Genomic DNA, 21,808 nt, shown 5'->3' with positions numbered 1-21,808 from the left:
GCAAAAGCTTGCTTCGCTAATACTTTCTTGTTCAGGTAGCTAACGAACAAGTCCATCAGCGAAAAGTCGTAAGTGGCAAAGAACTTCAAGCGAAATGGGCGGACTATGCGCTCGAATTGCTGGCGAAATTGATTGATTGGCAACGGCGGAGAGAGCAGAAAGCAGAAAGCAATGAAAATGTCGTAGTTTTTCTTTGAAGGAGACACACACAATGTTTGGCTGTCGGGCAACGTTACAAAGAGCTGTAATGGCAATTTGATTTAGCGGAAACTTAAAAGTTACTTGTGAAGGGTTTTTTTTAGACATACTTGTATGATTTTCAAGAGAAATAAAAAGTAAACATTTTCTCTCTCTATGCGTCTACCGAATTCGGCAAGCATCTTCCAAGCGGAAGTATTGAGCATAGAGAAGGCCTGCGAAGCTCTATTGATGACTATGAGAAGATACAAAAAACAATAATAAACACCGATTGCCAGGCGGCACTCCTGGCCTTGTCGTCGCACATGACTAATTTCGGCAAAGTCCTTAACAGCAAGCTCACTAGAAGACAAGCTAGACTTCGACTTAATCTGGGTTCCCGGCCACAGGAACATTTTCGGCAACGAAAAAGCAGATGACTTAGCAAAGGTTGGAGCTTTTCGAAACGAATACGAGTTAGAGTTAATACCAAGACCGCTAAGATCGATCAGGATAAACCTCGATATACAGACCTCAATTCAACAATTAGCACACAAAAGCTGGAAAAATACAACAAAATGCAATATAACTAAAAAGATAAGACTAAAATATGACAAGAAAAGGACTAACGACATATTAAATAGGTCCAGAAAAAGTATCTTCAGACTAACTGCTACCATAACAGAGCATTGGCCATTTGAAGAAGATGCGTTCAAAACATCTGCTGAGGCTAGTAAGGAATAAGGAAACAATTTTCCACTTTCTCTGTGTATGCCCAGCCCTATCGCAGATCCGACACAGAACACTTGGAATCCATCAAGCATCAAATCTTGAATGGATGTCTACAAAAAGCATATCGAACATTAGTAGCTTCATCCAAACGACGATTAACAGTCAGAGATCTTGCTGGCATAGTTGGAATATCGGAAGGATTCTTCTTCTTTACTGGAAGGATTAGTGAAAACTATTTCATGATTGGTTCCAAAATCATAAATAAATTTTTTCGAAAACCAACGTCGCGAAAACGTCTATAAAACAATGCTTTCCGACTACCAGGATATTAAGAAATGTATTATTACTAACGATAAGTCTTAGATCTATGCTTACGATCCGAAAAGAGACAATCAATCGGCCAAATATCGTGTCAAAGGTGAGCCAAAGCCGAAAAACCACGTCAAAGCGGGTCTAAAATCGAGGTTATGTTGGAAGTTTTCTCCGATTATCGAGATGTACGGCACTCCGCATTCCTTTCGACCGGCGAAACTGTCAACAGGGAATACTATTTGAGTGTTATGCGTCGTTTTCGTGAAGCTATTCGTAACAAGTGCCAAAAATCAAAGCTGGGGAAATATTTTAAGGTGTGAAACCAATCATATAGACTAAAATCAGGCGAATGTTAGGGGCTAGACTAAGTTTTCACTCAAATTTGTCTATTTTAGACACATAGATACACTGTTATAAATAAAACACGATCTCTTATTTTCATTGGGATAACTCATATATTGGCCCATATATGATTTACGAAGTCACCGCGAATTTCGAAAATCTTTTTATTAAATATACGAGGTATGACAATTAAGTAATGAGACTGATTCCATAAAAACCGTATATTTGAGAATTATTCTACAACTCTGCCATCCCCTTCAAAGTAGTCCCCTTGGGCAGCTATACAGCGATTCCAGCGCGTTTTCCATGCTTCGTAACATTTCTGGAACGCTTCGACTGGGATGTCCGCGAGTACCCGCGAGGCCGCCTGGATGTCCGTATTCGACTCAAAATGGGTTCCTTTGACCACCGATTTTGTTTTAGGAAACAGAAAAAAAGTCACAGGGTGACATGTCGGGCGAATAAGGCGGCTGTTGCAACACGGCGATCCTTTTAGAGGCCAAGTACTGGGACACGCTGAGGGCGGTGTGGCACGGCGCGTTGTCGTGATGAAGGATCCAGTTACGAGCGATGTCTGGGCGCATCCTGTTGACTCGTTTTCGCAATCTTTCAAGTACTTGGCAATAGTAGACTTGATTCACACTTTTCCCCGGTGGAACGAGTTCTTTGTGGACGATTCCACGGCTATCAAAAAAGGCAATAACCATCGTTGTCACCTTTAACTTGCTCTTGCGAGCTTTTCTCGGACGGGGCGCGCGCGGAGACAACCATTGTGAGCTTTGGCGTTTGGTTTCCGGGTCGTATTGGAAAAACCAGCTCTCATCGCCTGTAATAACTCGATCAAGCAGCGTGGCATCGTTTTCCACTTGTTCCAAACAGTCTTCTGCGACGTTGCTCTTGATTTCGTTTTTCCATTTTCGTGACGAGCACTACAAACACACGTCTACTCAACTGGACGCAGCAGGCGAACTAGACAAGCTAGAGCGATGGTACATATATCAATGGAGAGGGGAGGGATGCCGGAAGAAGAGAAAGGGTCACAGGTTTACCACAAGCGCGGCAATAAAATCAGTCTCATTACTTAATTGTCAAACCTCAAACCTCGTATGGGGTCTAAGGGAAGTATTGGTTCGCTTCAACCCATTTTTGACATGCAAACATATCATTATAAAAGAAGTATTATCTTTTCTTTTCAGTTATGTAGTTATAGATCACACATTGACCGAAATTTTCGATCAAAAGTCAACTTAAAGAACCGGTATCTAGGGGATTGAACTGTTTTTATTGGAGTTAAAGATATTTTAATATTTAAAGATATTTTAATATCGCCTTTATAATATCTTGTCTTTATATTCCAGCAACATGCTCTGCAGCAACATGTTGCGATAGTGAAAAAATCACACAAAGCCAACGGACAAGTGTTGTGAAAAAACTCTGCAGTCAATGTCATAGGATTAAAAGCATGAATTAATTAAAAACTTTTGATGAGAACGTGCGAATTTATCGCTGATAATTGCTTGAATAAAAAAACTTATGTGAAAACAGATTTAATTACTCGCCATGCCAAAGCAAATTGAGCCGTCAATACGCTCATGTGCCAGATTACAACACCTCATGCAATATACTTGTAATTCAATTGCATTGTTTTTGTTGCACGAGTGAAAATGTTGTGGCAATTGAACGGAATAAACAAACTTTTCGCGCTGATATCAATTCAATTACCGTAAATGCTTTTAAAAGTTCTGCGCAGGAGTTCAATTACAAAGCGTGTGTTTTTGTAGCCGTCTCTTGGTAAACTATACGCAGATAACTGTATAAATATATATGTATATGTATGTATACTTCATAAAAAATAGTTTTAAATATATTGGCAATTTGATTTGATTCTTTTTTTTTCTCTCGTTACTGCTCTAATGGGTTTACGACAGTCATCATTACTCTTGGTTGATGGACTTTAAACAGTGAGTCTAACCAAGCAATGGCCGCAAATAAAAACTGCCAAGCGCTTTTGCTAAATTAATTTGATTAACTGCGGGAGTAAACGCTTACATACAAACATAAATACATTTTCACATACACACACAAATACTTTCACATACACACATAAATACATTCTCATACACACATAAATACATACTAACATTCATATAAGTATGTATATCTAAGTACATGCCACGCCATTAGCGTCAATACAAACCTGTGAGCGCCTGTTTTAATTGGAGGACAGTTAAGTGAAATTTGGATATTTGAGTGCAGCCTCGAGTTCACACACACACACACACACAATGTTGAAGGTGAAAATTTAATTGAAAGAAAATATTTGTTTTTGCTATCATAAAGGGTAAAAGCCACACAGTGCGGTTGCGGTAAACGAGCTGTGAAAGGCAGCAGCGTAATTATGTTTGGTAATTCTGCAAGTTTTTGTTGGAAGATGTTCATCGATTGTCTGTTAAATGCAATATACGCTTATGTATTCGAGCGCAGTGCAATAAGTACTAAACTTACAAAAAACCTAAAATTTTTAACTTTTTTAAATCGTTTGAATTATATTTTTATACCCTGAAAATAATTTTAAAAAAAGTTTTATTATATACCGTGTGTTTGCATTTGAACTGCTCCTAAACGGATGGACCGATTTTGATGAAATTTTGTGTGTATGTTCAAGGAGATTCGAGAATGGTTTAGATTTACAATTTGGTCCACTGGAAAATGTTTTTTAAATTATTTTTTCATTTTTAATCAATTATTAATTTTGGAATGTTTGACCGATAGATGGCGCTACCATCGCAGTATCCAATATTCAAGGTATTATATATAACTATTGGAGGGGGTATCTTGACAGGCAATTTAAAATTTCAAAAGGTCTGGCATAAAAAATAGCGGCATAACTGAAGTGTTGATAAAAAATTTGAGATATACAGAAATCTTTTCGAAGCATTGCACAGAGCAATGCAATATTTAAACGGGAATGATGAATACATATGTATATGCGTACAATTTCAAACTGATCCTTCCTGAAAAATAATAAAATTGCTAAATATTGGGAATGGTAGAATAGAACTGCAATCAAATACACAATGCAATGAATTAAAACTCGTTCATTTATCATTCGATGAATAATATACCACGGGCATCCCAAAAGACTGATGCCATAACCTTGCCAGCCGATTTTTTTGTCTTTCCACGCTTAAGAATCGTTTCTTAATATGCAGTCCACCAGGCTTACAATCGATTGGACTCGATTGATTTCACTGATGCACAGCCCAAATTCAATAGTTTCTTTACCCCAAAAACTAATTCTTTCTTAACGCACGAAATGCTTTTTGATTCATTTTTGTTGCTTCATCAAAAATTCGATTATTCCTTAACTAATACTTATAATCTAACTAATAGAAATCATATAGATGGTATTAGTAGTACTACCTATGTATCAGCCACAGTAAGACGTAAGCGGGTCCTCTAGTTTGGCAACAAAGACATCGTCTACTATGAATTGTTTCCTCCTGGACAAAGCGTTAACGCCAAGTTTTACGTGGAAGTGAATGAAAGAAGACTCAATCGGGTCCGTGAAGACATCGAAGCCGATTGAAAGTTGCACCACGACAACTTTCCTATTACTTTCCGGACAAACCCTATTTCTGACAGAACACGCGTTTGTCGTGTCAAGTTCTCATTATATTTTTGTTTACACCTTGTGCAAGAACGGAATCCGCTCGACGTTCCCAAACGACATCGCTTTGTACTATAGGCTCTTGAAAAGTTCCAAGAAGATCCGACGTTTTCGAGCCAAATTTTGTTCAGCTATGAGGCCGCTTTTCGGCTCAATGGGTATGTAAACAAGCAGAATTGTCACATTTGGGACAAAGAGCAACCGGAAGAGATTCAAGAGCTTCCATTTCATCTAGAAAAAGCAACTGTTTGATGTGGTTTGTGGGCCGTGGGAATCAGCGGTTCATATTTCTTCAAAAATAATGCCGGCGAGAACCTAACATTCAATGGCGACCGTTATTGCGCCATGTTAATCGACTATTTGAGACATGATATTGAAGCTCGTGATCTCGGCCACATCTGGTTTCAACAAGGCAGCGCCAATTCCCACACATCGCATCAATCAAAGGATTTATTGAGAAAATAAGGTGAGCAGATAATTGATTTCACGTTTTGGGCCGCTCGATTGGCCATCAAAATCGTGTGATAAAAGTTAGACTCTTTTCTGTTGGGATATGTTAAGTTCAAAGTCTATATGGACAATCGCTTTTCCATTCCGGCCTTTTAGCAAAACATCACGCGTGTTACCGGTCGATATGCTCGAGCGAGTCATAGAAAATTATACTCAGCGAATGAACCATTTAAGACCTAGCTATAGCTAACATATAAAAGAGATAATCTTCAAAAAATAAATGCCAAACAATATTCTCTTGAATGTGCTTCTGTGTATTTTTTTAAGTATAGAAGTGATCGTAAAGGACCACCCTTTATGTATAAATACAGTATATGATGAAAAACTATATCACAATATACGTTGGCAAACTACCTTTTATTTAAATTTTTATTTAAATTTAGTATCATGCTAGCCTTATTTACACTCTTTCCTATCTAAACATGCCTCAAAATTGGCCTCATTCCTTAGCAGTTCAATTTAGTGGCATTTTTCCGTCCTTTGTCTATTATCATGGTATCCATTTTAATTTTCCACACGATTTGTAGCAGCAAAAGGCATATCAATAGCTAAAAGAAATTCCGCTTTGACGTTTAGCAACCAAACACTGCATTAACAATGGCATCCTTTCGAACCCGCTTGCTTGCTATTTTGCCAGCTTGCTTTGGCACATTTCCTGTAACCTTTTGGCAATTGTTTGGCATTTTACAAAACACTTCTGAGTTGTTTTTTTTTCGCTTTACATGGTTACTTTGTACGCTGCAGCTATTTTTTCGCAAATTTTCAATTTCCAGCAGCCACCTACTGCTTAGAAGCATATCAACACGTTTCCGCCTTCGGGCCAACTATTTGTAATATAGACGCACACAGTAACACCCGAAGCATTCCTATATGTATGGGTGAATGGTATATGATAATATACTTTTTGTAGAAGAAAGAAACTTTCTGCAGAGTCATGTGGAGACAAAATCCATATATAAGTATATGTGTGGAATTTATTATAGTCAAAGGGGGAAAGAGATATCTTTGTGAGGTTAAGTTACACGCTTCTTTTGATAAGGCATTACAAAGTATGGAAAATATAAAATAATGTATCTGGCAACATGTTGCGAGAGTAGATAGATAGAGTAGTGTTGAGAGAGTAGATGGATTGATAAATATAGGAGGATTACACTGCGACCCAAGTTCTCTCGTAAATCACAAAGACTTACCTATCCCCAGCATATTGATAAAGTCCAATATACTGCTAGGGGCTAGTGAGGCGATGTGATTCCTATATGGAAACATGGAACCCAGGTCCTTTATTCTGCGTCTGTAGACTGCTATGTAGTCCCTGCTGAAGTTATAATCCCCCACTAACATCTTGACAAGGCGCATGCCTTGAAGTTGTTGCCAATACCTCCCTCTGCCTACTACTTCTGCGGAGCTTCTTTATGGTATGAGGACCTACTTCGATGAAGAATTCAGGTTCTACCATGTTAGTGGATGCTGTGAAGCGGGCGCCAGTTTATTCCCGGCTATACCTTTGTGATCGGGCACCCAGATGAGGTGCACTTGGTTACGTTCCATTCAGCCGTTCTCTAAACTTTTTCATCAGTAGCGATTTGCTCTCATCGGAAGAGACTGCTTTGAGTGCCGCTTGACTATCGCTTAGTATGGTTATACGGTCGTTGCGATAATTGCGATGGAGGTTTATCTTACGTACCAACTTATCGCAAAGACTTCTGTCTGAAAAATGCTCGGAAAAAGTTACATATGTATGGAGAGTTTGGTGCGTGTTCCTGCGACTATTGCACCAATTCTCTCAGATGTTTACGAGCCGTCAGTGTACTACAGGTATGGATAGTTGCGTAATCCTGCGACTCCTGCCAATTCCCTCCGACGTCTTCGAACCGTCGGTGAACCATTTGATTTTACTACCCCTAAGCAGGGGCTAAAGTGTGGAATCATTCCATTCAGCCTTGCTGCTAAAGGTAACCTTGAACTTCCTGGTGAAGTTTACTCTTTTGTAATGCTGTCTCTTGTGAGAAGAGCCAATGGTAATACACAACTTTATTTTTTCATCCGCTGGGATGAGATTACTTTACATCTGTCACTCCCTTCTGCTGTCATTTGAAGCAGTGTCTGCTTGGCTACCTGACCGATTACTTGGTGAAGTGGCGTGAGCTGAAGCATGACTTCAAGTGCTGCCGTCGGACTTGTACGCATTGCACCAGACATGCAGATTCATGCCTGTCATCGCAGCTTCGATCGTAGGAGCCCTGCCACCTAACAGTCATTGACGTGCACCCCAGAATTTACCAGCACACCAATAGTACGTTAGTCGCTTTGACCATGGCCTGCTGAGTATGCTCATTCCACCGCAGAATGGAATCCAGCGTGAGATCAAGATATTTGATCATGTCGGTCATCTCTGCCTATCAGCCACCAAGGGCTAGGTTCCAGAGGTCGGACAGGGACCTACGTCTCATAAACAGGACGATGGTCGTCTTAGAGGAGTTGAGAGTCGCAGAGAGTTTCCTCGAACTTATTTCTAACTATAATAACAATATCATCAAAACTAGTAGATCGACAACAAGGCTCCATAACAGGAAGGATAGCACTCCACCCTGTGGGCAGCCTCTTATTGTGCCAAGACGAATCCCGGTAACTCCTACTTTGGTTTCCGCTAATCTGGTGCGCAGTACGGCCTCTATTCATATGCGTATCGGAGCTGCCACATTCCTTATCTCCACTGCCTTGACTACGTTCTTGTGTGAAGTGTTGTCAAAAACACTTTCGATGTCTAGAAAGTAATGTGCGCCTTCCTAGACATCGAAGGTGCTTTTGATTACTTTCACTCCTTCCAGCGAACTGTCTATCTCCGAAGTTAACTGGTACAGAGCAGTATTAAGGGATCTGCCTGTTTTGTAAGGATGCTGGTTCACGTGCAAGGCTGCAATTTTCAGCGCCTTTGACCTTATTTCATATTTCACGAGCTTTTCCATATTTCTTAGTAAAAAGGAAGTTAGACCAATTGGTCTAAAGAATTTTTCCTACCTTGAGTATACTGATCGCGGTCTTCCATATTTCAAGTGCGAGGCTATCCCTCATCAGCTTAACAAGGTGTGACAGTCGCACCTGCACCTACATATATATGTATATGTATAGTGCGAGAGCATAGTAAAAATTTAACTTAATTTCATATTTACCTAACAACAAAATACAAAATTTTTGTAATCTCTAGCCTCCAATGTCTAATCCAGCCATCAATCAAGCCCATCTAATTGAATTGAAAGCCGCTGTTTAGTAATTTAGCAGCCATCAATCACCGCTGTTATTGTCAATATGATATTGTTGAAGTCAAAAGGAAGAACAAAAACCAAAAATAGCAAAAACAGAAAATAACAAAAACAACACAAACGAAAAAAAATCTTGAACAACACGTTTACAAGCTAAGTTTCAACTTATGATTGCGCACTTATACGCCCATTAGCAGGCAACATGAGCAACAAAAGACACGCAACGCAACCTTAACAGCCTCACCAACAACCACACACACACTTTAGGATATCGGAAACAAGCATTTTGCAAGCGCTTTGAAATTTAGCTAACCGCCATGCCTTGATTATTGCAGCCAGTTTGGCAGCGCCGTGCAGTGACACGCAAGGGTGAGCACGCACGAGCACACAGTTACTTTTATATACATATATACGAGTATACATATATAAAACACCGGCATTATTGAGTGATGTATTTCTTACGGCTTCTTATAGACAATGTGCTTCGTAAGGACTACAAAAGTTTGGGGTTTTGGGTTTTGTGGCGGGCATTTATAACTTTTTGACGTATTAAAATTAGATTACTGAAGAAGTTTAGTTTTATGTAAAAAAGTTTAATCTGAATAGGGTTTCTTAAGTTGCCACGAAGTCTATAACACGCTGTAGGAAATGTCTAAAAAGCAAAAGTATATACATACAAGTATGTATAAGACTATAAAGTATATACTTGTATGTAAAAGATCAGCGTGACGAGCTGACTCGATTTAGCCATATCCGTTTCTCTGTTTGCTCATTTTGATCACACCACATTACTGATGTACTCGTTTACTCATTAAAACATTTTGGCATTCATTTTGGATGGCATTTACAACTTCGCAATGTCAAGCACGGCGTATGAGTAACGTTAACGTAAGTTAATACAGACTGTCAATATATGGTATAGTAATAAATACATGAGTACATGTATGTATGTATGTGCTTGAAAATTGCGTTGCTTGTTAATGCACATCGTTCGCAGAAAGGTCAACACTTCACCAAAGCGCAGGTTCGCAATTATTTTGATTTTCTTCCTAATTAAGTACACCGATAGCTTTCACCTTCACGACTGCCTATTGACCTTGTTATATGAGGAACCGCATGAACAGTGGCACGAAAAAGCTGAGCTAATTTGTAGTAATTATGTATGCAGGGGATATATTTTTCTTAAATATATGTAATATGAAAATCTGACTATGGCAATATTTTAATTTTTAAAAAATATAAAATTGAACGTTGCATTATAATTTTATTATAATATTGGATTACAAATATCGCACAATTTGAACTATATGTTTATTAGTTTACAGTGGAGATTATCGCGCTGTCATTACCAATAATCCATATCGAATTTCATGAAAATATCTTGTCAAATAAACCAGTTTTCCATACAAGGACTTGAGTTTGATCGATAAGTTTGTATGGCAGCTATATGCTATAGCAGTCTGATCGGAACAATTTCTTCAGAGATTATAGCGCTGTTTTGGTCAATAATCCATACCGAATTTCATGAACATATCTCCTAAAATCAAAAAGTTCCCCATACAAGGACTTTATTATGATCGCCCAGTTTGTATGGCAGCTATATGCTATAGTAGTCGGATCTGAACAATTTCTTCGGAGATTGTATCACTGTCCTGGTCAATAATCCATACCGAATTTCATGTAGATATTCCGTCGAATAAACCAGTTTTCCAAACAAGGACTTGAGTTTGATCGTCCAGTTTGTATGGCAGCTATATGCTATAGTAGTCGGATGTGAACAATTTCTTTGGAGATTGTAGCGCTGTCATGATCAATAATCCATACCAACTTTCATGAAGATAACTTGTGAAAATAAAAAGTTTTCCATACAAGGACTTGATTATGATCTTCCAGTTTGTATGGCAGCTATGTGCTATAGCGGAACAATTTTTTTGTAAATTGTAGCGCTGTCTTGGACAATAATCCGTACGGAATTTCATGAACATATCCCCTAAAATCAAAAAGTTCCCCATACAAGGACTTGATTATGATCGGCCAGTTTGTATGGCAGCTATATGCTATAGCAGTCTGATCGGAACAATTTCTTCAGAGATTATAGCGCTGTCTTGGACAATAATCCGTACCGAATTTCATGAACACATCTCTTAAGGTCAAAAAGTTTCCCACACAGGGACTTGATTATGATCGTCCAGTTTGTATGGCAGCTATATGCTATAGTAGTCGGATCTGAACAATTTCTTCAGAAAATGTAGCGCTGTCTTGGTGAATAGTCTGTACGAAATTTCATGAAAATATCTTGTCAAATAAAAAATGTTTCCATACCAGAACTTGATTATGATCGGTCAGTTTGTATGGCAGCTATGTGCTATAATGGCCCGGTATCGGCGATTCAGACAAATAAGCAGCATCTTAGGAAGAAAAAATCGTGTATAAATTTTCAGCTTCTTCTGGGTGTTAAAAACTTTATGGCAAAATGAATATAGTCTTCATGAGGAATAATTAAAAAATTCCCAAAATATCTCCATTTTTCAACTTTAAAGTTTCCAAAATTACAAATGATTTCTAATAGACTAAAAAACACTTAAAATCGGCCAACATCGTTAGAGCAATTACTTATATTTCTTCAATTTACGATTTATTTCAACATATTTCGAATTTAAACCCGCAAACAAGCACCAAACCAACCTTAATTTGAGCAAGTAAATTTCGTTCTCTTTAAATTCTTTAAAAATACAAGGCGCGTCTCTTAATTTACCTCAATTACTTGGGCACACACACTTTTTCATATTATTTCTTATTTACTTTCATTTACTGCCTTGTTTGCCACTTAACTTTCACCCACAATCCCGTTAGCCAGGGCAGTCATTCAGTACTCATTCAGGCATGCGATTTTAATCATCACAAAAAAAAAACAAAAACCAAATACATAATAAGCGGCAAAAACAAAATACTGTTAGTTCCGATGCTGGTATGCAGTATTGCTACACCCCACGACTATTTACAGTTATTCCACTGAAAGCTTTAAAAAACAACTAAAAATAAAATAAATCCATATTTAAAATTCATGAAGCAGAAATTCGCAAGAAAACGTTGGTGACACGGCTCCCGCCAACAAGTATTTTAAAAAAGATTTCCGAACATACTATACAACTGTGAGGAAAAAATAGTGAGAGTTTTTTAATTTCGCGCGAAAACCCATTAGTCGAACTTTTTTCTAGGCTGTTATGACAGTCAGTGACATCCGTGCTAAATGTCACATCAAAACAGTCAGAAATCTTACTAACATCGTTACAATATCGAAAACCATTTTGAAAGATCATTTGCTCCTAAGAAAAGTGAAAGCACGAACCAAAATCACTCAACTTTTTCGAAAAGCAACGTCTCGTTAACTTCTGTGCAGGAATGCTTTCCGACTACCGGGATATCATTAAACGTACTAAGTACTACTGTCGATGAGTCTTGGAGCTATGCTTACAACCCACAAACAGACGATCAATCGGTCGAATATCGTGGCAAAGGTGAGCCAAAGCCGAAAAGCCACGTCAAAACATGACCGACCGAAACTTGGAGGAAAGATTGGGCGGACAATTTTCTATAAGGAGGACTCTGTCAATCTTAGCTTTAGACTACCGGACCACTGAAGTGCTTTTCATATTGCTATTTAGTGGCAGCAGACGAACTGCTACAAAGGTCAGCCTCTTTCAAAAAGATGAGCATTCACTTCGTGCTGAGCTCACTAATTGTGCACTCAAAACTCGTGAAGAAGTTTCTATCCTCACTAAAAATAGCATCAAGCTATTTCATCATCAGACTCGTGTGATTGCTTGGCCATAGCTGAATAGTTGGTAACTGCGAATCAGATGTGTTAGCCAAAGGGGACAACCTTGCGCCGCTCAAATCGGAATGGGACCGAGTTCCAGATCATCCATGTCATCTTGCCTTCTTGCACTGGACGAATAGACTTCGCGTGCGCTTATCAGATGTTGTTCGACGACTAGCTGTTGCGAGACTGCGAGATCAATTTGGCTTAGAGTAGGACGCAGGAGATCTACCGAACTACTTGGCCTTAGCAAAGTTCATTTTTCCCCAACCGTTGCGGTTCTTACTAGATACTATTCAACTTGCATATATGCTGAAAATCTTTACGGACGCAAGTTCTCCAAATTGTATAGATAAGGATGGATGAAGACATCCAGACAATTTCTTATCCATTGTCCAGCCTTTGCAAGAGTGAGGCTGAAACATCTTGGTAGTCTTATCTTCAGCGAACCAGAAGCCTTGTAACCAGCGGAAACACCACCAATAATGTCAACCTGGAAATCCAACGCAGGATAACTTTTGGCCACAGGTGCTACTTCGGACTGTGTAGACAATTGAGAAGCAAAGACCTCTCTCGACGAACAAAAACCAAACTCTATAAGTCGCTCATTAATCCCGTTCTGCTATATGGTGTAGAGGCTTGGACGATGACAACAACTGATGAGGTCGACGTTGCGAGTTTTCGATAGAAAGGTTCTGCGAAAGTTTTATGGTCCTTTGCGCGTTGGCCACGGCGAATATCGCAGTCGCTGGAACGATAAGATGTACGAGATATGCGACGACATTGACATAGTTCTGCGTATTAAAAGACAGCGGCTACGTTGGCTAGGGGATGTTGTCCGAATGGATGAAAACACTACAGCTCTGAAAGAATTCGACGCAGTACCCGCCGGGGGAAGCAGAGGAAGAGGAAGACTTTTTACTGTGAGAATATATAAAGTCTAAAGTCTATGCGAACAATGCCGCTCCGATTCAGGCCTTGGAGCAAAGCATGTCTTTTAGCAGTTAGCAGGCGAAATGCTCGAACGAGTCATCGAAGCTGGACCAACAAATGGACCATCTGAAACGTAGCAGCGGCCAATATTTGAAAGAGATAATCTTCAAAAATAAGAATGCTCTTTCGAATGATAATAAATTTACAGACCTTATCATTTTGAGTACTTACAACTTACACTGCAAATATTTGCAGATATTCTTCTATTGCTTTTGAATGTTAAATCTACATTAAATGCAGATAATTAGTGAGCTCAACGCTTACGACTGTGTGGTGTGTAAACATAGCGGTATACACACACTATTTGCTATTGTTAGTACACTCGTCGCGCTCGTTTACTTTTCCGTGTCACTACCGCCCACAACAGGTTTTCCTTACATACAAATAAGCTACACGCAACATGCATATATAGTACGTGTGTGTATATGTGTACACTGTGCTACGCAACTTTAACGACTACTGTCATTTCCGTCGCTTGCTAAGCTTCCTTTGAAGTGTAAATAACACCGCACACGCATACTTATGACCACACTGCACACTGGATGAAGGCAGTGCGCAAGAATTGGAATAAACCATTCTTTTAAAGGGCGCAAACAAAGCGAAACAAAAAAGTAAACAAACCATTAAAATATGAAGTATACTCTTCGCTACACACTGGGAAGATAGCGTATGGAAGGCTATGGACCACCCACAGTGCTATAGATATATTGTATGAAAGTATATACATATATACATGTAAATGTGTATGTGTATATAATTGACGCTGACAGTTGGTCAACGCCAGCATTAACGACGTCATTGTCCATTGTGCAGTAAGATTCTCGATTGTTGTCGCTGTCGTCTCTTGCAGCATTTCGTCGTTGGGCGTCGACTCTTTTATCAGCTGCGCAACAGCAATTTCATAAACTTTAACAGTAGTGAGAAAAATGGAAAAAAATATAGCAACAGCAATTATGGCAAGAGCAGAACAATAACAGTATTTCAAAGGCGCTGCGTGTTGCCAGAGAGTTATAGGTTAGAGAAAATGTAGAGAAGTGGGAGAAAAGCAGCGAATATATAAAGGACAAACCTAGTATTACAAAAAATTTTAATAATTAAGAATTTTAATTAATTAATTTTTAATAATTAAGAACTGTTTTAATTGTTTTAAAATTTTGAGGTTATAATTTAAAATATTTTTTTCAGTCAGCAAATGTTTAAAAAATAGTTTTCCGATTGAGCCTACTTGAACAGCTGATTTTCGACCTCTGTACTCACTACTGTTCCGAGGTTTTCGAAGTACTATGAGCAAAAAATAGTAAGCCTTTGTTGACAAATTTAAAATTTTTATTTTATTTTTCAAACTCTCTGTCGTCCCCCTCAAAGAAATCCACCTTGGCCTAATTTACTTGTGTCAACGTCTTTTCCAATTCTCGAAACAGTTGTTAAAGTCAATTCCTGGATGCGAGTAGCGATTAATGCCTTCACTCGTCTCAAAATGGATGCGAGTAGCGATTAATGCCTTCACTCGTCTCAAAACGGTTTCCCCAGAGCGATCGTTTGAGTTTGCTGAATAGCCAAAAGTCACATGGAGCTAAATCAGGCGAATACGGTGGTTGCGGTGCGATATTGGTCACAAATTTTACGAAAAACTCACGAGCGAGCAATGTAGTATACCACGGTGTATTATCGTGGTGCAAAAACCAAGAGTTTTCGGCCCATAATTCCGGCTATTTTAAGAATAGCTTCGCGCAAACGACGCATAACACTCAAATAGTATTCCTTGTTGACAGATTGGCTGGTCGGAAGGAATTCCACACCTCGATAATCGAAGAAAGCTGTCGACATAAGCTTGATTTTTGATCTGCTTTGACGTGATTTTTTGGCTTCGGCTGACATTTGCTATAATATCGGCCGATTTATCGTCTGCTTGGGGGTCGTAAGTATAGATCCAAGACTCATTGCCAGTAATAATACGTTCCATGACATCCTAGTGCTCGGAAAGTAGTGTTTCACAGACGTTAACGCAGCGCTGTTTTTTGAAAAAATTTAGTGAATTTGGAAACAGTCGTGATTTCACTTTTCTTAGGTCCAAATGATCAACAAAATGGTTTTCACCAACCTTTCCGATATTCCAACGATTCCAATAAGATCTCTGTCTATTAATCGTCGATTCACAAGCATCTATTCCTTTCTTTTACTGACGTGTTGATTATCAGTTGATGGTAATGGCTGTCCTGGACGTGGTTCCTCGTCAACGCCTTCTCAGCCCTCTTTGAATAATTTGTACCAATAAAAAACATTTGCTCGCAACAAACAATTATCACCGAAGGCCTTCTCCAACATGCTGATCGTTTCTGCACCAGAAATTTTATTCCACATTCGACGATGCGAACAAGAGGCCCTGTACTACTGCAGTGATTCCTGCCTTTTCCGGGAATTAAACCTAAAATATGAATTCATTCATCTCCCGTTAATTATCAATAAATTCAGGGATTACGTAGAGACTAGTCCACTACCCCTGTATTCACCAGAACTGGCTTTAGAGTCCTCTTTCCAAGACTCTAAAAGTGGATCGCTGAAAAAATGATGACACTCAATTATAGGGTGATTTTTTAAGAGCTTGATAACTTTTTTAAAAAAAAAAACGCATAAAATTTGCAAAATCTCATCGGTTCTTTATTTGAAACGTTAGATTGGTTCATGACATTTACTTTTTGAAGATAATTTCATTTAAATGTTGACCGCGGCTGCGTCTTAGGTGGTCCATTCGGAAAGTCCAATTTTGGGCAACTTTTTCGAGCATTTCGGCCGGAATAGCCCGAATTTCTTCGGAAATGTTGTCTTCCAAAGCTGGAATAGTTGCTGGCTTATTTCTGTAGACTTTAGACTTGACGTAGCCCCACAAAAAATAGTCTAAAGGCGTTAAATCGCATGATCTTGGTGGCCAACTTACGGGTCCATTTCTTGAGATGAATTGTTGTCCGAAGTTTTCCCTCAAAATGGCCATAGAATCGCGAGCTGTGTGGCATGTAGCGCCATCTTGTTGAAACCACATGTCAACCAAGTTCAGTTCTTCCATTTTTGGCAACAAAAAGTTTGTTAGCATCGAACGATAGCGATCGCCATTCACCGTAACGTTGCGTCCAACAGCATCTTTGAAAAAATACGGTCCAATGATTCCACCAGCGTACAAACCACACCAAACAGTGCATTTTTCGGGATGCATGGGCAGTTCTTGAACGGCTTCTGGTTGCTCTTCACCCCAAATGCGGCAATTTTGCTTATTTACGTAGCCATTCAACCAGAAATGAGCCTCATCGCTGAACAAAACACGCGCGCGAAACACATTTCGAACCGAACACTGATTTTGGTAATAAAATTCAATGATTTGCAAGCGTTGCTCGTTAGTAAGTCTATTCATGATGAAATGTCAAAGCATACTGAGCATCTTTCTCTTTGACACCATGTCTGAAATCCCACGTGATCTGTCAAATACTAATGCATGAAAATCCTAACCTCAAAAAAATCACCCGTTATAAGCGTCAAGGTCTAGATAGATACAAACGCATTTTTTGAAGACGACGAAGACTCAAAATATCGAACCCGTATCGAAATCTTGGAGGACCGTTACAATAAATACTTTATATTTGGTACATATTATAATAAAATATTTTTCCTAAGTAACTATATGAATTTGCGGGGTTACATGGTTTTACGGGTTTCGAAAAATCGAATTTTTGAATTGTGTTTTTAAATGCTACAACGCCTCTAGAATATTGTTCTCAAGTTGATCCGAGTAGTAGTTTCGGAAATACAGCCTTAAGAACTTGTGCGCTCGAGGCTAGCTCTTTAGTTACTCAAATCTTTAAAAAAGTTTTTCTCGAAACTGTGTTTTTGAAGTCGGTTGGCAAAATTTCTCGAGAACTACTCAACTGATTTTTACACAGCTCTTTGGGATACAATTCTTGAAGACTTGGAGAAAGAGTTTTTTTTCTAATAACAACTACTTAAAAAAAATGTCGCGAAATTTTCTCTCAAATTTTAATTTTTTTGTAAAAATGTCTGCCAAAAATACAATTTTCAGTTATTTTCATTCGTACAAGTTCTAGTTAAGATTTTAACTAAAACGCGGGCCATATTTTTCCAAAGGGTCACCGGAAATGTCGTCGCAATGGCCAAGTTTAAAATATTTTTTTTTCAAAAATTTTAGAATTTCTTTATTAAAGGTATATGTTTGTAACAATTATATTCTAAAAAATATACAATTTAAAAGATTTTCTGAAAATGTTTATATGGCAACTATAACACACAGACTCTCGCTCATAACACAACGTTTAACAGCATTATTTAAAGTCGACGCAATACTCTTTAGAGCGTACGCATAACAGGTAATTCTCTTAATTTGTAATGCTAAGAGAGCGAGCAATAATAAAATAAACCAGAATTGGGCGCACAAAAAGAAAACATACAGTTTCACCCAGTTTTCAACATGGAAAACATATATACATACATACACGTTAGCAATAAAAACAAAAACAAAAGCAAAAGCGGTGGCTAAGGACAACAGCAAGTGAATTGTATGTCTAAAACTGGTGAGACGCCCAAAAATAGACACATGTTCATGAACTCGTGCTGTGGTTTAGTTTTTTGATTTAATTTGATTTTAGAAAATATGAAAGAAAATAAATGCTATAAAAACAGATTCAAGAAAATTAAAATATTAAAAAAAAATAAAATAAACAAAAAAAAAACAAAATAAAATATATAAAAAAAAAATTAAAAAATTAAATATTATATATGCACATTTTATTTTTTATCAATAAAGTAATCAGCATATAATATGTATACATAAGTACATATGTATGTATGTATATTTGCATATGTAGTGCTATTGCCTCTTTAAAATTTGTTATTTGATTTATTTTTAAATTTTTACAAGCAAAAACTTAACTTATTGACATTTTTGACATAGAAACAAGTTGAAACATGTTTACACCTGAAGAATAACGTTCACTGATTCGTATTTGAATGTATAATGACACGTAAATAAAAATTTTTATTAAAATGTAACGGACTTGAAAGCTTTATATTGAGTTCATATGCGAAATTAACAACAATAAAAAATAAAAGCAAAAATTTAACTTTTTTGTTACAAAAAACTTTGCATGGAAACAAATTGAAACATGTTTACACATGCCGAATAACGTTCACTGCTTTTTATGCCAAGTTAACAAAAACAAAAATTTATTATAAAGCAAACTTGCACAAAATATCCGCTATTTATATAAATATACACATTTATACATATGTATATACATATATCTGTAACCATATATTATCTTTATTTGTATTGTTCTTTTTATTTAAAATTATAATTAATTTGCACTCACCTTAAAAGGCTTTTTGTTGTCTGTATCCATTTTCAACTTAATTTTTTAAGCGCTCAAATATATTTCTCAGCTTATGCTTATGCCAAAAGCACTTTTTAAAGTTTTTCACACCTTTTTTTAATTGTCTTTAATGCACCTTCTTACACTTAGGCCACTACACTTGCTTTAATTGTTATATTTTTAATGCAAAACCGTTTGTTTATGCCTACACTTGAGTTTTGTTTTTGTTATGCAGCTAATTTGCGCTCCTGCAATCAACTATTGTTGCTGCTGCTTCTTCTTACGTACAAAAGTGGAGCACACGTTGTTCGCACACAAATGCACTCGAAGCGTCTCGTCAGCGCCCAAATATTTCCATGCATACAATACAACAATAAACAAAAGCGATAAATAGAGCGATAAGCCAGTCACCAGTCAGTTGTTTATAATTTACCACAAGAAATTAATAATAATAAAATTCGAAACAATGCTGGCAGCACGAAATACCCGCACACTTGCCCTCCAGTGTCTGCCAAACTGCGCGTATTTAGCAAAACACAAAGAAAATCACTACAATGTTTATATTGCTGATTTAAAAATTTTTTGTGCTGATTCAAATTTTTTTTGTTTGTTAGCTAGCTACTTATTTATGTATGTATGTGTGCTATAATTTGAAATTAGCTGCATGCACATTTGGAATTTATGCACTTAAGTCACTTGGCAGCGAACTCACTGCAACCAGCAGTCACAGCTGAGTTTGCCAGCGCCCTTTGTTTTGTATATGTTTGTTTCTGCTTTATTTTTCTTTTTTGTTTGACGTTTTCGTTTGTTTTATTTCGTTGAACTGACGTTTTGCGCGCACCTATATTAAACCGTATACACACTGCTTGTAAGCACCGCCGGCGAATGACAGCGCTGCCACTGCTGATATGCCGTTTTATATACGCTGCTCGTCTCGGTTGTGCTGGCCTGGCACATTCGTGAAGCTGCTTACTTACACACGCTCCACGGCTCCACTTATACGTTCGCGTTCGCGTTATTTTGCCCAGCAGACAGCACAGCGCCAACGAGAATGAAATGTACGAAAAAGCGTGCGTGCCATGCAACTGCTACGGAGTTGCATGCTGACTTTGTGGCGTTTGTTAGCACGTGTGTGTTTGTCTGCAGAGCATTTTAGTTACGTTCTCTTTACGCTAAACTCCACTCTTACCTGGCATCATCACGTTGTATTGCGCTCTTTTCGCTGCAAATGTAGCGCCATCTGCACAGCGCTGCTTCCCAAAACAGTCACTATATTTTTTCTATGTGTACTTTACGTTTGTGCCACAATTACGTAGCTCAACGTCATCGCGCTCTTAATTGGTGCTCCTTGTTGCTGAGTGTATAGTGTTGGTCATGTCGTCCTTATGTCGTTCTGTTGATTTGTCGGACTGTCATTTCCTACGTTCATTGGCACATCCGCTCTAGTCACAGCTCGTACATGTGCATATGTATGCATGCATGTATTAGGGTGTGTCATATTTAATATGGCCCTCGGCGATTTCGACAACTGAGTAGTTTATTGCGGAGAATAGAACATGTGCAAATTCAAATTGATATCACAAAAACTTAGAGACAACATAAAGGTTCAAATTGATATCTCGAAAACTGACCGGTTCCGCATATATACAGACAATCACACGGATAGACCGACATGGCTTAATCGACTCAGCTCGTCGAACAGATAACAGGACATTTCTTTCTAACTATTAGAATTTTCGTGCTAAACTTAATATACTTTTTTTACTTGAAAAAAAGTTGTCTCAAACTGACACACCCTGATGTTCATCCATTGTCAATGCTGTCGGCCCGTTCCTCATACACTTACACCACAACTATTGTTGTTTTCTATTTACGCTTATGCCATATCTGCTTTTGTTGTGCATCGGATTTAGATTTTGATATATACACACATACAGACATAACCCTAAGTACATAGAGACTATGCGAAATTTCGGTGTGGTTGGTGGCTGCATTCTGTTTTCGTCAGCTGAGATTGTTGGGTGATGGAAAGATAGCTGGTGGTGATTATAAGAGTTGCCAGATGTATTGGCTATACTGAATGAATTTTCGATTATATCGAAATTGTTTAGTTTATTCAACACTTTTTGAGCTTTAGTGATTGGCTCAATTGACAAGGTACCGTCAAACGGAATTAGAAAAAAAATATTAAAAATTTAAATCGTGAAATTGCTTCCGAAGATAAGTCATGAGGTCTAGTGAAAAGAAATCCATCATTGGAATCTCACAACCAAGCTCCCGGAACTTATGGCAAGCCACTATCGATGGCTTAACTTAGCGTTGTCCTCGTAAAAGACAATTTCTCTTCTATTAGTCAATGCTGAGCGCTTCCGGGCGTTTTCTTCCTTCAGACGGTCCTTCTTACAGGGTCAGAACCCTCTTGAACAGTCCACAGAGGTGATCTTGTGACTGATGCCCAGAGCGTACTGAAATTCTGGAGGGAACACTTTTCCAGCTTGCTGAATGACAGTGAAATCATAACGCCAGGATGTGGTGAACCTGATTACCCGATCGATGGCGATGGAGCGGGCGTTCCATTGCCCTACCATGAAAAAGTTCGAACAGCAATTACCCGTCTGAA

At 38.2% G+C, this 21,808-nt stretch overlaps 1 protein-coding gene across 1 annotated transcript in view; it reads right to left on the bottom strand.

The window, feature by feature from the left end:
* Positions 1–20,235, bottom strand: part of LOC105222673 (DNA fragmentation factor subunit alpha) — a 96,568-nt gene extending 76,333 nt beyond the window's left edge. Inside the window, exon 1 of the mRNA XM_011200091.4 lies at positions 19,189–20,235. Coding sequence (XP_011198393.1) covers positions 19,189–19,218 — 30 coding nt within the window. The 5' untranslated portion in view covers positions 19,219–20,235. The remainder of the gene's footprint in view (positions 1–19,188) is intronic.
* Positions 20,236–21,808: the final 1,573 nt, after the last annotated feature.

Source organism: Bactrocera dorsalis, chromosome 3 (assembly GCF_023373825.1).
Source record: "Bactrocera dorsalis isolate Fly_Bdor chromosome 3, ASM2337382v1, whole genome shotgun sequence".
Taxonomy (NCBI): domain Eukaryota; kingdom Metazoa; phylum Arthropoda; class Insecta; order Diptera; family Tephritidae; genus Bactrocera; species Bactrocera dorsalis.
This window is presented reverse-complemented; position numbering and strand designations above follow the sequence as displayed.